This window comes from Dama dama, chromosome 9 (genome assembly GCF_033118175.1).
Source record: "Dama dama isolate Ldn47 chromosome 9, ASM3311817v1, whole genome shotgun sequence".
NCBI classification, from domain to species: Eukaryota; Metazoa; Chordata; class Mammalia; order Artiodactyla; family Cervidae; genus Dama; species Dama dama.
The window spans coordinates 107,801,295-107,824,424 of NC_083689.1; the positions used below are offsets into that span (position 1 = coordinate 107,801,295).

The 23,130-nt window shown below is 41.2% G+C and overlaps 1 protein-coding gene across 5 annotated transcripts in view; it reads left to right on the plus strand.

The window, feature by feature from the left end:
- FER (FER tyrosine kinase) overlaps positions 1 to 23,130 on the plus strand; it is a 442,861-nt gene that overhangs the window by 13,551 nt on the left and 406,180 nt on the right. For 2 of the 5 annotated variants that reach the window (XR_009694249.1, XM_061152125.1), the window contains exons 1-2: positions 11,084 to 11,160; positions 22,644 to 22,911. Coding sequence is in view for 4 of the 5 variants with exons in the window: in XM_061152125.1 (XP_061008108.1) it covers positions 22,705 to 22,911 (207 nt within the window). In the remaining variant the exon portion in view is untranslated. Of the gene's footprint in view, positions 1 to 11,072; positions 11,161 to 22,643; positions 22,912 to 23,130 lie in introns of those variants that run through there. The other 3 variants (XM_061152123.1, XM_061152124.1, XM_061152122.1) reach the window with 2 other exon arrangements.

Sequence of the window (23,130 nt, forward strand, 5' to 3'; positions counted from 1 at the left end):
AAAAATTTTAAATTAAATGAATTGTCCAGTAATTTTGAAGTCTGTGTTTGAAGTGGAATTGGATGACATATGTAATGTGTACACTTAGGTACACATTCACTACATTTTTGTTTCTTGGAAATCTATAAGTAATACTGTTTACTATAATATTGGAGGTAAGACCAAAGATACTCTATTGAAAGCAGTTTAAGAGAGAAGTCATGATTAAAATTGTCATACTTAAATACCATTTTAAGTACTGATTTTATCATTTAATATTACAACACTTGTTAAAGCCTTACTTTACACCAGAGCAAGTTGTAATTCATTCTGGAATTTCATCCATTCGGTAACGCTTGTTTGGTGGCTGTAATGTTACAGGTATCGTGTAGGATGCTGACTGTGTGTGTGGGGCACTGACTGTATGGGATGCTGACTGTGTGTGTGGGGCCCTAACTGACTGTGTGTGTGGGGCACTGACTGTGTGTGTGGGGCCCTAACTGACTGTGTGTGGGGGGCGCTGACTGTGTGTATGGGATACTGACTGTGTGTGGGGGGCGCTGACTGTGTGTATGGGATACTGACTGTGTGTGGGGGGCGCTGACTGTGTGTATGGGATGCTGACTGTGTGTGTGGGGCACTGACTGACTCTGTATGGCACTGACTGTGTGTGTGGGGCACTGACTGTGTGTGCGGGGCGCTGACTGTGTGTGTGGGGCGCTGACTGTGTGTATGGGATGCTGACTGTGTGTGTGGGGTGCTGACTGTGTATGGGATGCTGACTGTGTGTGTGGGGCACTGACTGTGTGTGTGGAGCACTGACTGTGTGTGCGGGGCGCTGACTGTGTGTATGGGATGCTGACTGTGTGTGGGGCGCTGACTATGTGTATGGGGCACTGACTGTGTGTGTGGGGCACTGACTGTGTGTGTGGGGCACTGACTGTGTGCGTGGGGCACTGACACTGTGTGTGGGGTACTGTGTGTGTGTGGTGCTGACTGTGTGTGTGGGGCACTGACTGTGTGTGTGGGGGGCGCTGACTGTGTGTATGGGGTGCTGACTGTGTGTGTGGGGCGCTGACTGTGTGGGGCACTGACTGACTGTGGGGCACTGACTGTGTGTGGGATGCTGACTGTGTGTGTGGCGCGCTGACTCTGTGTGGGATGCCGACTCTGTGTGTGGGGCGCTGACTGTGTGTGTGTGGGGTGCTGACTGTGTGTGTGGGGCGCTGACTGTGTGGGGCACTGACTGACTGTGTGTGGGATGCTGACAGTGTGTGTGGCGCGCTGACGGTGTGTGGGATGCCGATTCTGTGTGTGGGGCGCTGACTGTGTGTGGGATGCTGACAGTGTGTGTGGCGTGCTGACGGTGTGTGGGATGCCGATTCTGTGTGTGGGGCGCTGACTGTGTGTGTGGGGCGCTGACTGACTGTGTGTGTGGGGTGCTGGCTGACTGTGTGCGTGGGGCACTGACACTGTGTGTGGGGTGCTGACTGTGTATGTGGGGTGCTGGCTGACTGTGTGTGGGGCACTGACTGTGTGTGGGGCGCTGGCTGACTGTGTGTGTGGGGCGCTGACTGACTGTGTGTGTGGGGCGCTGACTGTGTGTGGGGTGCTGACTGTGTGTGGGGTGCTGACTGTGTGTGGAACACTGACTGTGTGTGGGGGGCGCTGACTGACTGTGTGTGGGGGCACTGACTGTGTGAGTGGGGCACTGTGTGTGTGGGGTGCTGACTGACTGTGTGGGGTGCTGACTGTGTGTGTGTGGGGCGCTGACTGTGTGTGGGGCACTGACTCTGTGTGTGGGGTGCTGTGTGTAGGGCAGTGACTGTGTATGTGTGGGGCGCTGACTGTGTATGTGGGGCGCTGACTGTGTATGTGGGGCGCTGACTGTGTGTGGGATGCTGACTGTGTGTGTGGGGTGCTGACTCTGTGTGTGGGGCGTTGACTGTGTGTGTGGGGCACTGACTGTGTGTGTGGGGCACTGACTATGTGTGGGTTGCACTGACTGTGTGTGTGGGGCGCTGACTGTGTGGGGCACTGACTATGTGTGGGGTGTACTGACTGTGTGTGGGGGCACTGACTGACTGTGGGGGGCGCTGACTGTGTGTGTAGGGCGCTGACTGTGTGTGTGTGGGGCGCTGACTGTGTGTGTGGGGGGCGCTGACCGTGTGTGTGTGGGGCGCTGACTGTGTGTGTGGGGCACTGACTGTGTGTGTGGGCCACTGACTATGTGTGGGGTGCGCTGACTGTGTGTGGGGGGCGCTGACTGACTTTGTGGGGCACTGACTGTGTGTGTGGAATGCTGATAATAATCCCCGTCCTTAATTATATCACAGTTCAGTGCAAGAAGAGGAATATAGTAATACTTTCATTGTATGTAGATGTCCAACCCATTCCAGCATTGAGAACCTTGCCAAATCTGGGAGTGAAATGCTCTATCTAGGGGCAAAGAAGGAATGCTTTTGGAAATGGGTAAAATGCTTAGGTGAGTAAGAGACTTGAAAGATATTCCTGATATATTTGGTTAGTTTCCTGACCAGGAAGAAAGGAGTAATGTTATTTATTGGTTGAAGTATGTGTGTTAGCGGATCAGTTGTGTCTGACTCTTTGCGACCCCGTGGACTGTAGCCTTCCAGGATCCTCTGTCCATGGGGTTCTCCAGGCAAGGATACTGGAGCGGATTGCCATTCTCTTCTCCAGGGGATCTTCCCGACCCAGGGATTGAACCTGGGTCTCCTGCAGTGAGGCAGACTCTTTACTTTATGAGCCAAGGTTGGAGATGTTTATTGGTAACATCTAGATGTTTCACGTGATTCATGTGGAAGTGAAGGAAGCAGGGGAGATGACAGGATATAGAATAGGCAAACAAAAAAGAGAAGCTTGAAAGAAAAGAGTTGATTATAAACTAAGAAGTCAAGGTTGGAAATATGGAGGCATGAGACAAAAAGTGAGAAACTGTGATAGGGGTGTAAACCTCAGATTTCAACATCAGCGATAGAGAAGAGAGTCAGTGGTCAACGAACATCTTAGAGATTCTCCTAGCTTCAAGGACTGAGAGAACTGCCAATGCCAGAGCCTTGCTTTGGCATACTGAGTCATGTTAGACAGGGCAAGTAGGTGTCTGCTGGGAGCATCCTTCCCAAGCCTTCTCAGCCTTTGGCTAAGTTTTTCTTACATAGTTATTTCTTAGGCTGTAATATCTTAACATGTTACATATAAATATTCAAAATTTTGCTTCTTCTAATATGTTTCAAACTTGAAATTGGTTTTACGCTGTGAAAATGGAGGAAAAATCTGAATTACCTTTTCAGAACTGAAGGTACAGGTTGGGGAGAAGAGAAAATGCTCTGTTCACGGGGACGTTGTGGAAAGAAAGGGAAGAGAGGAAGCAGAGAATGGACCAGCTAGGTAAGCACAAGATCCTGAGTTTTCATGTGAGCGTGGTGACCTGTAGGAGCCCACTGTACTCCATCTGGCCTTTTTAGCTTTCTGTCTGTAGGGAACAGTCCTGACTCGTGGAGTCTCTTCTGGCAGCTCATGTTTTCTGCGTAGACCTGTGGTCATTGCCCGTGAGACTTGACTCTGCGTTTTCTCAGGCGTCTTCCTCACCCCAATGCACTGTCCTTCAACATGGATCTGCTCCTTTAGCTAGGATATGATCAGCAATGGATAGTAGTAAGGTAGGGTTATTTTACTCTTCTTAGTAAATTACTAAATATATACACACACACATACATGTGTTATTTTTTTCTCAAACTGAAGCAGTTTTGGCTTGTCTTAATTTCATAGTGTTCTTTATGTTCAATTTTTCTCCTGCCTAGGCAAGCTGCAGTCATTTTATAGTTGTGTTACTTATTTTTTTGCTTGACATTTATCCTGCTGAATTCTATTAATATTTGTGATGCAGTTACTCTTTTTTTTTTTTTCAGCCAACACAGTCAGTAGAAACCCAATCTGTATCTCTTTCCTGACCTGTGTGCCCGCCAGTCCCATATTTTCAACTACGTGGCACCAAATTCAGTGTATTTTATTTTTCTTCTCAAAGACTTACTTCTCTTTCTGGTTTTTGTATTTCTACTAATAGCACTAGTAGTCCATTGTTTTAACACTGTGTTATAGTGTTATAGGACTATCCTATATTCATTTACTGTTTATTCACTCATTTAATGTACAGTAATAGACTTCTATTTGAAGATCAGAGAATTTCTTGGTTCTGGGGATATAATGATGGATAAACTGGACATCCTGTCTTTATAGCTTATATTCTTGGGGTTGTTATTGGTGGTGGTTTAGTTACTAAGTCGTGGCAGACAATTGAGACCCCATGGGCTGTAGCCGCCAGGCTGCTCTGTCCATGGGACTCTCCAGGCAAGAACACTGGAGAGGGGTTGCCGTTTCCTTCTCCAGGGGGTCTTCCTGACCCAGGAATTGAACCCACATCTCCTGCATTACAGGCAGATTCTTTGCCGCTGAGACACCAGGGAAGCCCATATTCTAGAAATTGGGACAGGTAAAAAAATAAACTGGAGAAATAATTATGAATTGCAGTAAATATTTTTTGAAGGGAAGCAAATGACTTGGAGATACATTCTCAGGAGCCACTTCAGGTAGCGGGGTCCCAGAAAGCTCCTCTGAGGAGTTGGTATGAAGGGGAAACCTGTACCTGAGAAGGAGCTGTTGAAGGCGGCTGTGTGGGAGGGGCGGGGGTGATGGTGTCGGTGGTGGGAGCGTTCTCATCAGAAGGAACAGAAGAGTGAAATAAGTCAGACAGAGAAAGATGATGTGTGCTCTTGCTTTTTTGTGCAGAATCTTAAAAAGCCAAACTCGTAGACGTGGAGTGGAATTGTAGTTGCCAGAGGCTGGGAAGTGGGGGAAATAGGGAGATGCTGGTCCGAGTACAGACTCCTAGTTCTCAGATGAGTAAGTTCTGGGGATCTAATGCAGAACATGGTGACTTTAATTAAAAAATGTTGTATGCTTGAAAATTTTTAAGAAAGTAGATTTGAAATATTATGACCCCTGCTACACACACAGTTGTAATTATGTGAAGGTATGGAGATGTTAACCAAACTTGTGACAATCATCACAGTATATACATGCATCTAATTATCACATTACATACATTAAACTTGCATATGTTGTACACCAATAATATTTCAGTAAAGCTGAGTGGATAAAAAAAGAAGAAAAAGGAACAGCGGGTATAAAAACTTTGAAGGAGGAAAGAGCTTGGTGAGTTTGAGAAGCAGAAAAAACTTCAGTGTGGCTGACATAGTGGGAGAGACCAAGATAGGTAGGAAGAAGTTAGAGAAATATTCAGTGTTTTCACGGGTTTGGCGTGTCGTTTGTTTTGTCCTTAAATGATATCATTGTAGCTACTATGTGAGGAATGGCCTGAGTGGGCTGAAGGTAAAAGCTGACAATTTTAGGAGCTAAGGTGAGAGATAGTGGTGCCCTGATAAGATGCTGGCAACAAGAGGGAGGTGGATGAATTTGAGATTCCTTTTTTTTTTTGGTAAAATATCTATGGGTATTTTTGGTGTAGAAAGAGACAACATACTCAAGGATGACTCTTGGGATGACCCAGAGGGATGGGATGGGGAGGGAGGTGGGAGGGGGTCAGGATGGGGAACACGTGTACACCCATGGCTGATTCATGTCAAGGTACGGCAAAACCACTAGAATATTCTAAAGTCATTAGCCTCCAATTAAAATAAACAAAGTTTAGAAAAAAAAGGATGACTTCATGATTTTTGGGTTTTGAGCAACCGGGTGGATGCTAGCATCAGGTACAGAATCTTTTTAGTTTATTATCTTTACCATTATCTCAAGGATTAGTTTTTCCAAAAGGGAAATTATAATGCTACAAGTAACATTAGTGCTGGAAATAAAAGTATCTTGACAGATTTGTTACATGTACTAATTAATACTTTGTGTTGCTTTACTTGTGGCTCAAACTGACATAGTTTTTAATTCAATAGAAATTGAATAGATATTAAAGTAAAGTGAAGTGAAGTCACTCAGTTGTGTCCAACTCTTTGCGACCCCGTGGACTGTAGCCTACTAGGCTCCTCCGTCCTCGGGATTTTCGAGGCAAGAATGCTGGAGTGGGTTGCCAGTAGATCTTTCCAATTTTGCGTTACTTATTTTTATAAGTTATAAATTAATTAGGCATATCTTTTTTTTTTTTGCTGAAAAAGTTTTACAATATTTTCAAAAGACAGAAGTTAATATTTATTGTTTGTGTTCTATGTGCCAAGCATTTGGCTAGCTGTTTTAAATGCTTTTTTTGATAGTCCCGTGTGTTTTTCCTCTTCACATCTGGTTATCTTTTGAATTTTAGAAGAAGTAGTTGAATAATGGGATTTTGTAGCTGGAAGGTTACCTCAGAGATCGTCCACTTCCTCCTCTTCTAGCTTAGCTGAGACCAAGGCGGGTTCGTGACCTGCCCAGGACCACAGCACGAGTTTTACCGCTTGCTGACGCTAGTGCTGCCCTTACCGCTGATGCTTCGGTCCAGCTGGCATCCTCCCATGCTCTTTCACCCCGTCAGTATTTCGTTTTGAAAATGTTCAGTGCTACAGACAAAAATGACAATGCTGGACAATGAACACCCATACTACCATTCATCTGTGTCCACTCACTGTTAGCATTTCACTACATTTTCTCTCTTTATATATTTATATATTTTAAAAACCATTTGAAAATATATTAAATATATATCTCACATTATATTACAGTATATAAAATAAGCATGTATTTCCTAAGAATATGGATAATTTTTTGCATGATTATAATGTCAGTATTTATTTAAGAAAATTAGCATTGGCTTAAGAATATGTTTAATGTAATATTTCATATACAAATCTCCCTAGTTGTCCCTGAACATTTTTTTTTTTTGAGTTTTTTGGATTCAAGATTCAGTTGGGTTTTATGCATTGCATTTGAGTCTTATCTCTTTAGTCTCTTAATCTTGAGCAGTCCCCACCTTTTTTGTTTTTCATGATTTATCTATATTTTCTTTTACAGTATGTAGTTTATGTATATTTCATATCTTTCTTGAGACTTCCCTGGTTTCATGGAACATTATTCATTCAAAGTTTATTTGCAGTTTACTTTTTCCTTCTAATTCTGTAAGGTTGCTGGAGATAAAATTGTTTATTCTGAGTTTTTATTTTTTTAATCATTCCAGCTTTAAATATACATTTGCTGAAGTTTTTACATTTGGTTGCATTAAGTTAAAGATTAAAAAAAAAAGAACTAGGAGATTTATGTTGTTTCCAACCCACTGGTGTACATGTGTGTGTGCTAAGTAGCTTTAGTCCTGTCTGACTCATTGTGGCCCCATTGACTGTAGCTTTGCAGACTCCTCTGTCCGTATGATTTCCCAGACAAGAATACTGGGGTGGGTTGCCATGCCCTCCTCCAGGGGATCTTCTGGACCCAGGGATCAAACCTGTGTCTCTTACTTCTCCTGCATTGGCAGATGGGCACCAGATGGCAATTACAGTTCACTTAAAACAACAGAAATCTGCAGGAATTACTCCCCCACCCACCATGGCCCACTACCAGCTTCTAACCAGTTGTTTCTCCTTCGGAGTATGTATGTAATCGCTGTGGACATTATAAGGCTGTAGCAGCCTACGTTTTCATCTTTAAAAATGCACAGTTTCAAGTGGGAAGGAGACTGAAATGCCGGCGATGCATAAGCAAGTGCGTAGAGACCTCCAGAGCTGAGCACAGCGGGAAGAGGCCTCGGGGCCTGCTCTCTCTGGTTCTTGCGTAGGACTGGCCTTTGGTCGGTGTCCTCTTCCTTCCTTCCTTGCTGGCTTTTGAGTTTCACAGATTTGGTTGGTTTTCTTTAGAATTACATGGCATTTCAGAACTACTGGAGATTTGCGGGGAGAAAGTAGGAGGTAAGATTTTAGCACCTTTTCCAAGGGGGGAGAGTCATATTTTGCTTGGGAGGAAGGGAAGAAAGGGGCAGTGAGGAAAGCACTGCTCTGACCATTCTGGGGCTGTCTGTGCAGGTTTTCCTTCCTTTTGCTTCAGCCGGGACTCCGTCATGCTTCTGCGTTTTTACTGCACTTGGTACAGGCATTCCTTAGAGCAGTCACTGTTTGATGTTAGAGCTCTTCCTTTCTTCTCGTAAACTTCCTGAGGCTGCGGCCAGAACTTTTCTTATCTCTGTGCACAGGACCTCACTAAGTGTCTGGCGTATTGCAGACATTTTAAAAGTACTTATTGGATGAATAAATTCATGGATGAAAGTCTTATTGAGACACTGAGCAAAAAGACAGATGCCTTCCCTAGGCAACCACGGTAACAATTCGACCTGCAGTTTAGACCGATTTATTATTGAGGTGCTGAAATTAGAGCTAGAATTGGTTCAGATAAAACCTGAAAAAAATAAGGGACCAGAGAAGGGTGAGACTTTTGGTTCAAGAGCCTGGGATATGGAACAGGGATGAAATTGTTCAGTGGAAACTGGAAATGTTCTGTGAGAGAAATTATTTTTTATTTTTCCCTACGTTGTAACTCTCTTTGAAAGGAAAAAAAATTGGCCTTAATTTGAAAATTGAGCTCTTTTATAATAGTTGATCATATAGGAAGAGTTATAAGTTAAGAGGTACCTAGACAAGGCTGTGGTTTTTCCAGTAGTCATGGATGTGAGAGTTTGCTTATAAAGAAAGCTGAGTGCCAAAGAATTGATGCTTTTGAATTGTGGTTGGAGAAGACTCTTGAGAGTCCCTTGGACTGCGAGGAGATCCAACCAGTCCATCCTAAAGGAGATCAGTCCTGGGTGTTCATTGGAAGGACTGATGGCTGAAGCTGAAACTCCAGTTACTTTGGCCACCTCATGTGAAGAGCTGACTTATTTGAAAAGACCCTGATGCTGGGAAAGATTGAGGGCAGGAGGAGAAGGGGACGACAGAGGATGAGATGGTTGGATGGCATCACCGACTCGATGGACATGGGTTTGTGTAAACTCCGGGAGTTGGTGATGAACAGGGAGGCCTGGCATGCTGCGGTCCATGGGGTCGCAAGAGTTGGACACAACTGAGTGACTGAACTGAACTGAACCTAAATAACTTATATTTTTAGAAGTTAGGACATACAGATTTGTATGCCGTGTGGCCACACTTGATCCTTTTAATCTTTTGTTCCCCTGTTTTCCTTCATATTAGCCGTGGTTCACACACATGGTCTCTATTTTCCTGCCTGCTGTCTTTGCTTGTGTTCAGACTTGTGTTTAGAAAGGAACCCTCTTCCATCACTTGCTTTTCCATGTTCTGTCTCGTGTAGCCCTCTCTCATGACTTCTTAGCAATGACTGCTTTTTAATGTCTCTCCAAAGCCTCACATATTAAATACTTTATCTCTTCTAATCTTCACAACAGCCCTGCAAACTCAGTATTACTGTCCCTATTTTAAAGATAAGATCTTTTAGGAGGTTAATTAAAATGGACAATTACGCAGCTATAACATGTTAAGAGTTAGGATTTCAACCCAGAGTGTTTCCAAAGCCGCCTCCTACGCACACCTTTGCAGAGAGACATGTGTGTACATGCGCTCCTTTCATAACTATTCCTCAAGGCTTGCCAGGGATTTTCTTTTCTTTTTTAAATTAACAGTAGTGTTTCTAGCTTTAATGAGATATAATTGACATACAGCATTGTATGAGTTTAAGGTGTAAATCATGACACACATATGATTATGAGATGACGTTTTCTTCTTAATAAAGGTCTTTTGAGTGCTCAGCTATATTCTTTCCTTTCCCTTGTCTATGAACATGAACAGGCTTTCATGTTCTGTGAAGGCTTCCCTGATGGTCTCTGGATGTATCCCCACTGAGCTTATAACCAGTCTGTATTTGTGAACCGGTTTAATTATATGGCATTTGTTTGTTTCCCTGTTTGTTACCCCTAGTAGGTGGTGAGCTTCTTGAGACTAGGGGCTGTAATTTTCTGCATTTTGATATGGCACTGAGAAATATGCCAGCAAATAGGTCCAGCTCTTTTTCGACCCCTTGGACTGGCACTGAGAAATATGCCAGCAAATAGGTCCAGCTCTTTTTCGACCCCTTGGACTGTAGCCCTCCAGCCTCCTCTGTCCATGAGATTTCCCAGGCAAGAATATGGAGTGGGTTTCCATTGCCTTCTCCAGGGGATCTTCCCAACCCAGGGACCGAAACTGCGTCCTGCTTGGTGGGTGGCTTCTTTACCACAGAGCCAGGCTTCCCTGTATTTGTTCTTAACATATCGTAAATTGTTTGAAGGCAGTAATCCAGGATTTTTATTTATCTTCATCGCTAACAGTATCACTCCCATGATTACAATAAATACCTGTTGGTTTAGCTTAAAACACAAAAAAATCTGTTAATAATCCTGCTCTGCCCAAATAATTTTAAATATCAGTATTTCAAGTATGTTTTTAAAATTAAAAAATATATTTTCAAAGCAAACATGTTGTTCATTTGTTTATAAGCTCACACAGAATTTATTCAGTATTCTCTCTTAATGAAACATCATTGTCTATTAACGCTGTTCCAATAGGCGGTCTGCTAATCTAGTGCGGTTTCAGTCGGATGCACTGAATATATACACTGCGGTGTGTAAAGTAGCTAGTGGATCGCCAGTGGGAAGCTGCTGCTCTCTGGTGACCTAAGGGTTGGGCGGAGTGGGAGGAGGCTGAAAGGGCGGGGCTCTATATAGCTGGTTCACCTTGTATAGCAGAAACTAAACATTGTAGAGCAGTTATACTCCAATTAAAAAAACCAGGAAACAATTAGACAAGTTTAAAAGCCAGCCAAAAAAAAAAAAAGCACCTTTTATTTTGAATTAATCTAAAGCGACACTTTGAAATACGGAAAGTGTAGGAGGAGTTTTAGGTATCATATCTGAAAGGTAGTCAAGGTCAGTATATATTAACTGGTAATGAATGATGTTGTCTTTGTAGTTAAACTCTGGTGACCATTCATTTCTGCCTGCTTAATTGCTTCTGAAAAAGCACCTCGTTTTGTATTCATGTGAGGTCAGTTGTTTGGTTTGTAACGGTGGTTATTACTCGCACACTCGGTGGCTTTTTGTGACCTTTTTTCTGTCTTACTGCAAGCAGCTTAAAATTCTGCTCAAGATAGTCACTATTTCTTAACTTCTGTCAGTATTGAAGCATATAAAAGGTAAGAAATACCGTTAAGTAATTATTTTTGTTCTTTGGTTAATGATTTTATAGTCTTTATCAATGAACAAACAGATTCTGATAAAGTAACCTGAACCATAAACTAATTTGATGGGTTTTATTAATTAAGGATTATAGATTCAAACTCTATTTAATTTCCTCTAACTTGTGAAAATCTGTCTTGGGGGAAGAATGAAAGGCTTCCTGTTCTTTACATAGCTTTTATTCACTTTTCTTTTGATTTTTCTAAATAAGCATATCTTCCATGGTATATCTGAATTTTTTTCAGTGTTAAAAAAGGAAATATTTAAGGAAATATTTTTGACTACAGTATACCATCTGTGTTAAAATGAATTCCCCTTACTTGAAAGGAAGTATTAAATACAGATTAAACTTTCCTTATGCTATATAAAAATGTTATTTTCATCTGTGTATATTTGGAGGATGTAAAAAAAAAAAAATGCCTGTTGGGAAGCCAAAAGTTGAAAATCAAGAGGCATTTTAGAACAGATACTTACACACATCCTTATAAAATATGCCATTGGAATTCCATTGTCCTGCCAAAGAAACTAGGTATCTGTTTCATAGTTTGCTGTTTAATAATGTCAGTTTTTGTCTAAGCAGTATGTATTTATAGATGTATTTTATACAAAATGAAATTCTAATTTTTGAAAATATGTCAATTTTTAATGGTTCTTTTAAAGTTTTTAATCACTATTTATGGTGAATTGAAAATTAGAGATAACTTACTTGATCCTAAATACCAAACCGAATACCAATACATAAGAAAGATTTAAATAAATCTAAATAGTCAGTAGTTTTTTAGGATTTTTATTAGTTCTACCTTTTAAAAAGATGGTATTTTAAAATAAGCATCTTTGCTAATAACATACATGTACTTTTGTATAGTACTGTATTTCTGCCTGATGTGTACCCGGTGGTTACTTGTTGCTAAGTCGTGTCTGACTCCTGTGAGACCCTGACTGTAGCCCTCCAACCTTCTCTGTCCATGGCATTTCCCAGGCAAGAATACTGGAGTGGGTTGCCATTTCCTTCTCCATGGGATCTTCCCAACCCGGGTATCAAACCTGAGTCTTCTGCCTTGCAGGTAGATTCTTTCATGACTGAATTACCAGGGAAGCCCCAATTTGTGCTTACTATCCACTAATTTATAGAAATTTTTGTTTTAAAATCTCATTTATAAATCTTTTTAAAAATGAATTTGCTCTTTGCTCTTGCAATTATTTGATAAATTGAATGCCTGTTGCATATGGGTAGTAATATCAGCTCCAGTGATAGAAAGATGAAAACCCTCTAATATTCTTATTTTCATGTAGATCATAGTATGATGGGAGAGATACACCTGAACAAATAATTATACTCTGAGAAGTGTTACATTAATCACATGTGCATACATGATCCCTGGGAGCTGAGAAAAAGGAACACCTAAGTCGTCCTGGGTAGTGATGGTTGTGCAGATGGTCAGAGAAGGTTTCACAGAAAAATGGCTGTACAGTTCAGTTGTTGGTAGTTCTCCAGGTGGACGAGGGACAAAAACATTCAGACTGAAGGAACAGCATCCCCAAAGGCGTAGAGGAAGATCATGAGACATTCAAGGGCCCGTAGGTGGTAAGTCATGCTGTTTTTGAGGGTGGAAGGCGATCTGAGACCATCTTGGATTACCAGGCAAAGGGGTTTGAATTCTAACCTATAGATCAGGGTTGTAAATGTAATACTTAGTATTCCAAGTAATGATACAATTAATATCTAGAATCACTGAGTGTCCTAAAGAATTAGGAGGGCTAAGTGTGGATTGTAGGGCATGTGGAGATGCATGTATAAGGCAGGGGAAATTCAACCAGTTAGTTCATGTACCAGATTTTTATTGTGTACTATGCAAGGCGCTGTTTCAAGCACTGAAGAGCTTAGTGGGGGAAGAGAACAGAGTAATTCCTTGCCCAGTTGGAACTCAGATTACAAATAAGTCTGTATTATACTGCCACCGGCGCTCTGTCTCTGTAATTTTTGTCTGCAACATGACTGTATAATTTCCTTATATTTTTCTTTTTTCGCCTTCCTTGTGGTTGACCTAGGCAGCTCTGCCCTATTACCTGTGGAAGAAAGTACCTAAGTTTGTGACATGCTCTCCACGTTATTGGTCTTCCTCCAACCAGTAGTTTGAGGTCTGGGCATTAGTTTTTTTAAAACTGAAATTTCTTTGGAGGTAATTGTAGATTAATATGCAGTCATATGAAATAATCATCCCTTTATATTTGGTCCCATTTCCCCTCTTAGTAAAATTTAGTAAAACTATGACAACCAGCACATTAACATTGACATAATCCATGGATCTTATTCGTATATTTCTCCAGTTTTAATTGTACCCCTTTGCTATGTGTATATTAAGCTCTGCAGTATTTTATTACCAGTCTAGATTCACGTATCCACCACTACCACCAAGATCCTGAACAGTTCCAACACTGCTTCTGGTATCCTTGGTATTCCCCTTCTATAACCACGCTTACTCCCTTTTCTACTCCGCAGACCCTAAACCCTGGAAACCCCTAATCTGTCCTTTTCCCAAGATTTTTCACTTCAAGAATGTTATATAAATGGAATCATAGAGTATATAACTTTGTCCAGTTGACTTTTTTTGTTCATCAGGATCCCTAGAGATTCATCCAAGTTGTTGTCTGTGTCAATAGATTGTTCCTTTTTAATGTGGATAGTATTCCATGGTATGCATTCACCTATTGAAGGATCTCTGTGCTGATTCCAGCTTTTGGCTTTTACAAATAAAGCTGCTGTGAACATTTGGGTCCAGGTTTTTGTGTGAATGTGTGTTTTCATTTTTATGCATAAATGTTCAAGAGTGCAATGGCTGAATTATAAGGTGTTGAATGTTTAGTTTTATCAGAAACTGGAGTGGCTGTACCATTTCTTGTCTACTGACCAGTAGCAAATGAATGACCCAGTTTTTCCATATCCATACAAGCCTTTGGTCTTGTCATATTTTATTTTAGCCATTCTGATAGTTCTGTCATGGTATCTCATTGTGGTTTTAACTGCATTTCCCCAGTGGCTGGTTTATATTGAACATCCTTTCATGTGTTCATTTGCCATTTTTATATCCTCTTCTGTGAAATGTCTGTTGTCTTCTCATTTTCTAGTTGGATTGTGGTTGTTTTTAAATGTTAAATTTTGAGAGCTATTATGAATTTTAGGTACTAGTTCTCTGTCAGATGTGGTTTGCAAAATTTTCTCCCAGTCTATGGCTTGTCTTTTTCTTATCTTCACATGTACTTTCACAGGGCAGCCTTTTTACCTTTGATGAGCCCAGTTTATCACTTTTTTCCTTTTTTGAATTGTGTGTTTTGTTTGAAGTCTAAGAACTCTGCCTAGGTTGAGATCCTGAAGATTTTGCTTCTGGTTTCTTTTTTCTAGAAGTTTTGCAGTTTGTTTATGTTTAAGTTTATGATTCTTTTGAATTAATTTTTGTGTATGGTGTTAGGTCAGGGTTCATTTTTTCCATTTTATTTAGCCTATAGTTACCTAATTGCTTCAGTATCATTTATTAAAAAGGCTAGTTTTCTTTTGTTGTCTTGCTTCTGGACCTTTGTCACAAACAGTTGAACGTATCTGGGTCTATTTCCGGGTCCTCTCCTCTCTTCTGTTGATCTGTTGTCTGTCCTCTGCTGATACCACACTGTCGTGACTTCTGACTCTTGAAGAACCACATACTCCTCTGAATACTCTTTCAGCCCTGCTTTCTCCTCTTCTTTTGGAACTCAAGATGATACAAATGTTGGGTCTTTTTTTTTTTAAGACTTTAGAATATTGCTTATTTTTTGGCTGCATGGCATATGGGATCTTATTCTCCCACCAGAGATTGAACCCTCACCCCCTATGGTGAAGTGTGGAGTCTTAGCCACTGGAATGCTAGGGAAGGTCCCTAAATGTTGGGTCTTTGTTACCGCCGCACAGGTCCCCAAGGCTTTATTATTATTATTATTTTCTGTTTGTTTTCTCTTTTTGTGTGGATTGATTGAATTCTATTCTTCTTTTCTTACATTCACTGTATCCTCTGTTGTCTACTCCTGAGCCCATCTAGTGAGGTTTTTTATTCCCGTTATTGCATTTTTAATTTCTATAATGTCCATATATTTAAAAAATTTCTTCTATTAGATTTCCTATTTTTACAGTTGTTTTAAGGGAATTTATAACTGTTGTTTTGCATTTGTTTTAAGAGAATTTATAACTCATTGTGGAAGCATTTCTTATGGTGTTTGATTTAAAAATCCTCTTCTGATAATTCCAACATCTGATTCATCTTGATGTTGGTATTAGTTGTTCATCCTGTTTCAACTGTGATTTTTTTTTTTTCTTGATTCTTGATACGACACGTGAGTTTCAACTGAAGCCTCAATGTTTTGTCTATTACGTTAGGAGACTCTGGGGCCTGTTTCAATCTTTTATTTTTACAGGCAGTCCATGACTGTTGAGATTTCGCATGCAGTCGTTGGCCTGTCCTTGCGGGCTGTGGTCCCAGTGACATTTTGGTTTTCGGGGTCTGCGTGCTGTTACTTCAGTTTGCTTGATCTGGTGTCCCTAGGGCTCCCGCTGGTCCTTGCTGGTGCAGCTTGAGGGAGTAGAAGACGTTTTTCTTGGGCTGACCTGTTGGCTGTTGGTTGGTTAGGGCCGGGGTGAGATCGGGTTTCTCTGGGCAGGAGGGGAGCACCCTAGACTTGCAGGGGGCAGGGGCTTCCTGGACGGGACCTCCTGCTGCAGTGCAGCCCTCCGGCCAGTTCCGTGCACCTGCTCCAGAGTTTCTGGGGGCAGGAGAGCCTGGGGCCTGTGGGGCGGAGAGGCCTGCGGTGGGCTCTTGCTGTGGCCGGGTCCCTCTTGCTGGTTCTTCCTGCCGCGTTCTGTTTCTCCTGGCAGAAAGGGGGATTCTCAGGCCCTGATGGAAGGAGGCTGCCTCCCCTGGCTCTTTAGTTTTGGGGAGGCTCACCATCTGTCTCCCTTGCTGATGATGACTGGCTGGCCTGATGTGGCCAGAGGGAGCCCCGTGGGATCCCGGGGGAGCTGGCCTTCCCCGACGGCCTCTTGTCCCCAGACTAGCAGGTGGGCAGCCAGGGATGGACCACCTTCTCCTGCTGGGTGAGGGGAGCCCCGGACACCCTGCCTCTGCCTCTGCGCTGTTCTCCCAGTCCTGGGGCCAAAGGGCTGTACCTCTTTGCCCCGACTTTTCAGAGTTCTTTGATTGTCCCTCTTGCTTTTCCCAGTGTTGACAGTTGTGTCTCGTGGGGCAGACCTGGGGAAAAGGGCCTCTGCCGTGTTACCTGGATCAGAAGCTAGGTTTTACTTTTGCCTGCTCAGTCGCTCGGTTGTGTTCAAACCTTTGCAGCCTGTGCACTGTAGCCCACTGCACTCCTCTGTCCACGGGATTAGAAGGTCTTACTTTTAATTTTGGCTTACTTGTCATGTGAGCATGGTGATCGAGGGGTGGGGAGGTATTGGCGGGGCCTGAGTTTGGCCTTGTCCGGAGCCCTGAGACACACTCTCTGTCCTGAGAGTCCACTGACCATCCTGCGCTCCTGGGTCTCATTTCATCCACCAGCTCTTCACAGAGCCCTGGAAAATGGCAAGGCAAGGCTGCCCTCCCTGCATTTTCTGAGGTCCTGCCTTGGTCCAGAGAAGCTTCCTTCTTTGATTTCTTGATTTTTCCCTTGGTGGGCCTATTTGGTCTCTGCTGCCTCTTTTCATGTTAGGGTATCCAGTGTGACTTCTCAGGATTTTGTTATTTCTTCCTCCTCAGGATATCTTCTGCAAGTTGGGTAGTTTGGGGCACACTTGCATGCTGCCTGGAGTGCCAGAGCTTTCCCCCTGTTTCCCTTTGAAACTGTGTAGTGAAACGTGTGGCCTGAAGTTGTACTCCTTTACTTGCTGATGGTGTGTTTAAATTTTTGCTTTTTTCCCTTAACAATTTTTTGTTCTTTTTGTTAGTTATTGGTGGTAGGAGCTTCCGAGGTACTTCTTTTACTATGATGGCGTTACCTGAAAATTCTAATAATGACTTTCTGCAGTTTTCATCTCTCTCTCTGACATTTGACATTGCTAACAACTTCTTTTTTTAAATCTCAGTGTCTGTAACTGTCAAACCTCTTTTATTCTTCTGCTTACCTAATTTCTACCCTTTGGCTTTTTTCCTCCAGTTCCTCTGCTGACAGATTCTCATGGGCTTTGTCCTTAATGCTCTGCTTTTCTGTCAACATTCAGTCTTAGTTTTATCACTTAAGCACTTGACTCTCAGATTTGTGTCTTTTAGCCTTGATGCTTTACCTAAGCATTTATTTCCTGCTGAAATGAATGTATTTTCTTTAAAGTAGCTCCATATTCTCATTCTTCCACTTCTATTGATATTATCTTCATTTCTTATAAAAGCCTTAAACTTGTCCTGTATCATCTGTCTCTTCCTTAAATCCATTAACCAGGTCAAGCCTCTTTTTACCTCTCATTGACATTGTCAATGATGGGTCCTCATTTCTCAAGCTGAAGCTGAAACTCCAGTACTTTGGCCACCTCATGCGATGAGTTGACTCATTGGAAAAAACCCTGTTACTGGGAGGGATTGGGGGCAGGAGGAGAAGGGGACGACAGAGGTTGAGATGGCTGGATGGCATCACCGACTGGATGGACATGAGTTTGAGTAAACTGCAGGAGTTTGTGATGGACAGGGAGGCCTGGCGTTCTGCGATTCATGGGGCCGCAGAGTCGGACACGACTGAGCGACTGAACTGAACTGAACTGATAGCTATAATGACTTATTAATTTTCCTTCTTATGACTGTTTTTATATTTTTGCTCTCATCAATCTATTTTATACCTAGCTTCCATATTAAAATCTATATTTCTCTCTTTTAATTAACTGTAACATACATATAGAAAAGTATACAAATCACAGATGCTCAGCTTTATGAAATTTTTCAATCTGAACACACTTGTATAACTAGCACCAGCAAGTTAATCATTTAATCCATCACATTCATGATTTTGTCATTTTGCCTTAACACCAATTAACTAAAGGAGTTTAAGCCTTACTGGTTTCCTGAACTTTAGAATAGGAAGAGATAAATTGGCATGCCACTGTTTGCCACATAGAGCTTGATTTTGGAGACATTTCTTTTTTACTTTGCCCCCATTCACTTATTTTCTCTATATTGCTTCCTGAAATGCATTTCCTTTTTGATCTTTTATAATCTAAATCATGGTTATTCAAATCTTGGCTCATATCATGCCATTTCTAAGAAACTTTACTGGGTTACTCCAGCTTTCATTATTTTTTTCTTTTTCTCATCAAACGTTTGTTGTTGTTCATTCGCTCAGTCATGTCTGACTCTTCGCCACTCCATGACTGCAGCACGCCAGGCTTCCCTGTCCTCAACTGTCTCCCGAGTTAAGCTCAAACGCGTGTCCATTGAGTCGCTGATGCCATCCAACCGTCTCATCCTCTGTCGTCCCCTTCTCCTCCTGCCCTCAGTCTTTCCCAGCATCAGGGTCTTTTCCAGTGAGTCAGCTCTTCGCATGAGGTGGCCAAAGTATTGGAGCTTCAGCTTCAGCATCAGTCCTTCCAATGAACACCCAGGACTGATCTCCTTTAGGATGGACTGGTTGGTACCATATATTAAATTAGTTTATATTTACCCTGACCTAGGATATTGGTGTACATAAGCAAGTCCTTAGAGTGGGCTGGAGTGTTTCTCAGCTGCCAGATTCTGTTTCCATTTTTATTCACCTAAGCTCTTCATCTTTCTTTTGAAATTCCTAATAATGAGAGAAAAAAATTATTGTCAAAGCTTAGACCACAGCTAGATGCATTTAGAAGCAGAAGTGATATTTATTCTAAGTTACAGAATAAACTGAAACACTGTCTCAGAAATAGTTTCTTAAAAAAGCAAAATGTTTCACCTTTCTTTGTCTGGAAAAAAGTGCTTCTTATTCTTCCATTGAAAACATGGTATGAGGTAGAGTATATCTTCACTGAGACTTAGTTGAGCTATATGTAAAGTAACAGAAAAATTTTCTTTTTTATCAAAATTTTCTTTTGATACAGTTTATCAGAGTACATTTTTAAAGCTGCCGCCTACAGAGTGAAAAGACTGGGATTATCCTGTTAGGTGTGCCTAGTCACACAGTCACGTCCGACTCTTTCTGACCCTACGGACTGTAGCCCGCCGGGCTCCTCTATCCATGGGATTCTCCAGGCAAGAATGCTGGACTGGATTGCCAGGCCCTCCTCCAGGGGATCTTCCCAACCCAGGGATCGAACCCATGTCTCCTGCATTGCAAGTGGCTTCTTTACTCTCTGAGCCACCAGGGAAGCCCATGAATAGTGAATTGGGTAGCCTATCGCTTCTCCAGGAGATCTTCCTATCCCAGGAATCGCACCAGGGTCTCCTGCACTGCAGGCAGATTCTTTACCAACTGCACTACCAGGGAAGCCCCTGGAATTCTCCTACTTGATATTAAAGTGGATAAGTCAGTTACTTGTATTGACTTATTTATGTTAAGGTCCATTTAGTGTCCTGGTTGCTACTTTGGAAACCTTGATGAAGTATATTTTCCCATCATCTTTCCCTCCTATCCCCCACTTGTTTGATTATAAAACTGAACAGTTTTCAGTTGGGAAAAAATTGAAATTTGCTTCCTATTTGGAAAACTCACAGTTTTATCATCATTTTAAATGTGTATCACTGAGGTTAGAGAGAGCAGTCTCATTTTTCTGATTAGCCTAGAGGATTTCAGCTCAATTACATTGACTTCTGATATGAGCCAGACCTAAAAATCAAAGATGTGTTTTGTATCTTTCTTTTAACTGACCCTGAAACATTCACTGCCTGAAATTCTAGGAGGCTGGAGGGGAAAATAAATTCTATCATAGTTCTTGGGATTTATATTAAACAATCAGGAATAGATTTGGGGTAATTTTCTGATAATTGACCTTTGGACTTAGTCACTCAGTCGTGTCTGATTCTTTATGACCCTACGGACTGTAACCTGCCAGGCCCCTCTGTCCATGGGATTCTCCAGGCAAGAATACTGGAGTGGGGTTGCCATGCCCTCCTCCAGGGGATCTTCCCAACCTAGGAATTGAACCCAGGCCTCCCACATCGCAGGCGGATTCTTTACCATCTGGACACCAGGGAAGCCCAAGAATACTGGAGTGGGTAGCCTATCTCTTCTCCAGGGGATCTTCCCAACCTAGAAATTGAACCGGGGTCTCCTGCATTGCAGGTAGATTCTTTACTAGCTGAGCTACCAGGGAAGCCCATTAACTATTCTATATTTCCTAATCAGTGGCTGTTAACCAAGACTCACACTTTTCAATGGTGATTGCTTCTGTGGGAGAGCATCCTTATGGAGTGTCCTTAAGCCATCAGGGAAGCCCCACTGACCTTTAGATGATTATAAGTTATGCTCTAATGATTTTTTAAACAACTTTGAGATATAACTCACATGCTGAATAATTCACCCATTTAAATTGTATAGTTTAGTGGCTTTTATTGTTCATTGAGTTGTGCAACCATGCCACAATCAATTTTGGAGCACTCTCCTGACCCCAAAAGGAAATTCATTATCTTAGCAGTCACCCTTCATTTCTTCCCACATTTGCCGGCTTTAGTCAAATACTGATCTGATTTATGTCTCTAAAGGTAGATTTTGGACATTTCATATAAGAAGACAGTACAACATGTCAGTCTTTTGTGTCTGACTTCTTCACATAGGATGTTTGCAAGGTTTATCTATGCCCTGCCTCGTATCAATTCCTTTTCATTGTCAAATAATGTTTCCTTGTATAGTTATATTATGTTTGATTTATCCGCTCATCAGCTGATGACCATTTGGCAGATATTCATATACAAGTTTTTGTGTGGGCATATGTTTTTATTTCTCTTGAGTATATGCCTAAGAGTGAAATTTCTTGGTCATATATGATAACTCTGTGTTTAGTTTTTGAGGAACTGCCTATTTTAAATTTATACCACCAATATATGATGGTTCTGATTTCTTCACAGTCTGCAACATTTGATATTATCTGTCTTTTTATTGTAGACATCTTAGTGATATGATGTCTCATTGTGGTTCTGATTGGTATTTCCCTAATGGCCAGTGATACTGGACATCCTTTCATGTGCTTAGTGGACATCTATAAATTCTGTTTGGAGAAATGTCTAGTCATATCTGTCTTTTGACCGTTTTAATTAGTTTGTCATGTTGTTACTGAGTTTAAGAAATCTTTGTATAATCCAGATAGATACTCCTTATCAGATACATAATTTGTAAATATTTTCTCCCATTCTGCGGCATTATCACTTATTGATGTTGGCCTTTGAAGTATAGAAGTTTTTAATTTTGATGAAACCAAATTTATATATTTTTATTTTGTTTCTTGTACTTTTGGTGTCATATCTAGAAGCCATTGTCTTAAGCCACGGTCACAGATTTACTACTTTATTTTCTTCTGAGAGTTTTACAGTTTTAGCTCTATTTGAATCTGTGATTTCTTTCGAGTTAATTTTTTTGTATATGGTCTAAGGAGGCATCTTGCTGAAGTCTTTTGCGTGTGGAATTCAATCGTCCCAGCATCTGTAGTAGACAAGACTTTTTTTTTTTCCTCCGTCAAATGGATGTGGCTCTGAATTCCGAGTCCTCCAACTTTGTTCTTTTTCTTCATGGTGTTTTGGTTTTTTGTTTGGTCGACTATTCTGGCTCCCTTGCATTTCTAAATAAATTTTAGGATTAGTTTATCAATTTCTGCAAAAAAAAAAGAAAGCTAGCTTAGGTTTTACTATGGATTGAGTTAAATTTGTAGATCAAATTGAACAGGATTGCCTCTTTAACAATATTAAGTCTTTTGGATTCATGAACATGAGTCTTTCCATTTATTTAGGTTTTCTTTGCATTTTTCAACAATGTTTTAAAATTTTAAGAGTGAAGTTTTGTGTTTATTTTGCAAAATTTATTCCTAAGTATTTTATTCTTTTTGATGCTGTTGTAAATGGAATTGTTTTTAAATTTTATTTTCAGATTGGTCATTGCTAGAGTATAGAAATACAGTTGATATTTGCATATTGAACTTGTACCCTGAAATATTACTGAGCTCCTTCATTAGTTCTAATACTTGTAAAATTGTACTTAGGATTTTCTAATACAGTGTCATATCATCTGTAAGTAAAGATAGTTTTATTTCTTCCTTCCCAGTTTCAATGGAAATTGTTTCATTTCCTTCATTGTACTGACTAGAACACTGTTGAATCAAAGTGCTGAGATTGGACATTCTCATCTTGTTCCTGATCTTTGGGGGAAAACATTCAGTTATAGTGATTTTTTTTTTTTTCCACTCCAAAAAAGTGGGCCATAACTTTGCTTTGAAGATTAATTTCCTTTTGATTTAAGACTCTTTTCCTTTTGTTTACATACACAGATATGTGCTGACTAGAAGGCTCAGTTGTGTAGTGTGGAGGATAAGACGGTGCCTTACAAACATGGGGTTTGGGAGTGACCTGAAGAACTCACACGAAGCTGTGTTAAAATTGCAAGACTGGGAGTTACGGTTACTGGAGACAGTGAAGAAATTCATGGCCCTGAGGATAAAAAGTGATAAAGAATATGCATCTACTTTACAGAACCTTTGTAATCAAGTTGATAAGGAAACTACTATCCAAATGAATTATGTCGGCAATGTATCCAAGGTAAGAAGAATAATTTCATCATTTATCGTCTGTAGCATCGTAATTGTCCTTAAAGCAAATAGATCATACTGTTGAATAAGCACACCTAAGTCAGCATTCTAAAGCAGTGGTTCCAGAATCTTCCTGGCTATCAGAATCGCACGGGGAAAATTTCAGAAACTGTAAGATTTGGGTCCATCTCCCAATACTCTGGGTCAGTAGGTCTGAAATTTTTGAGCT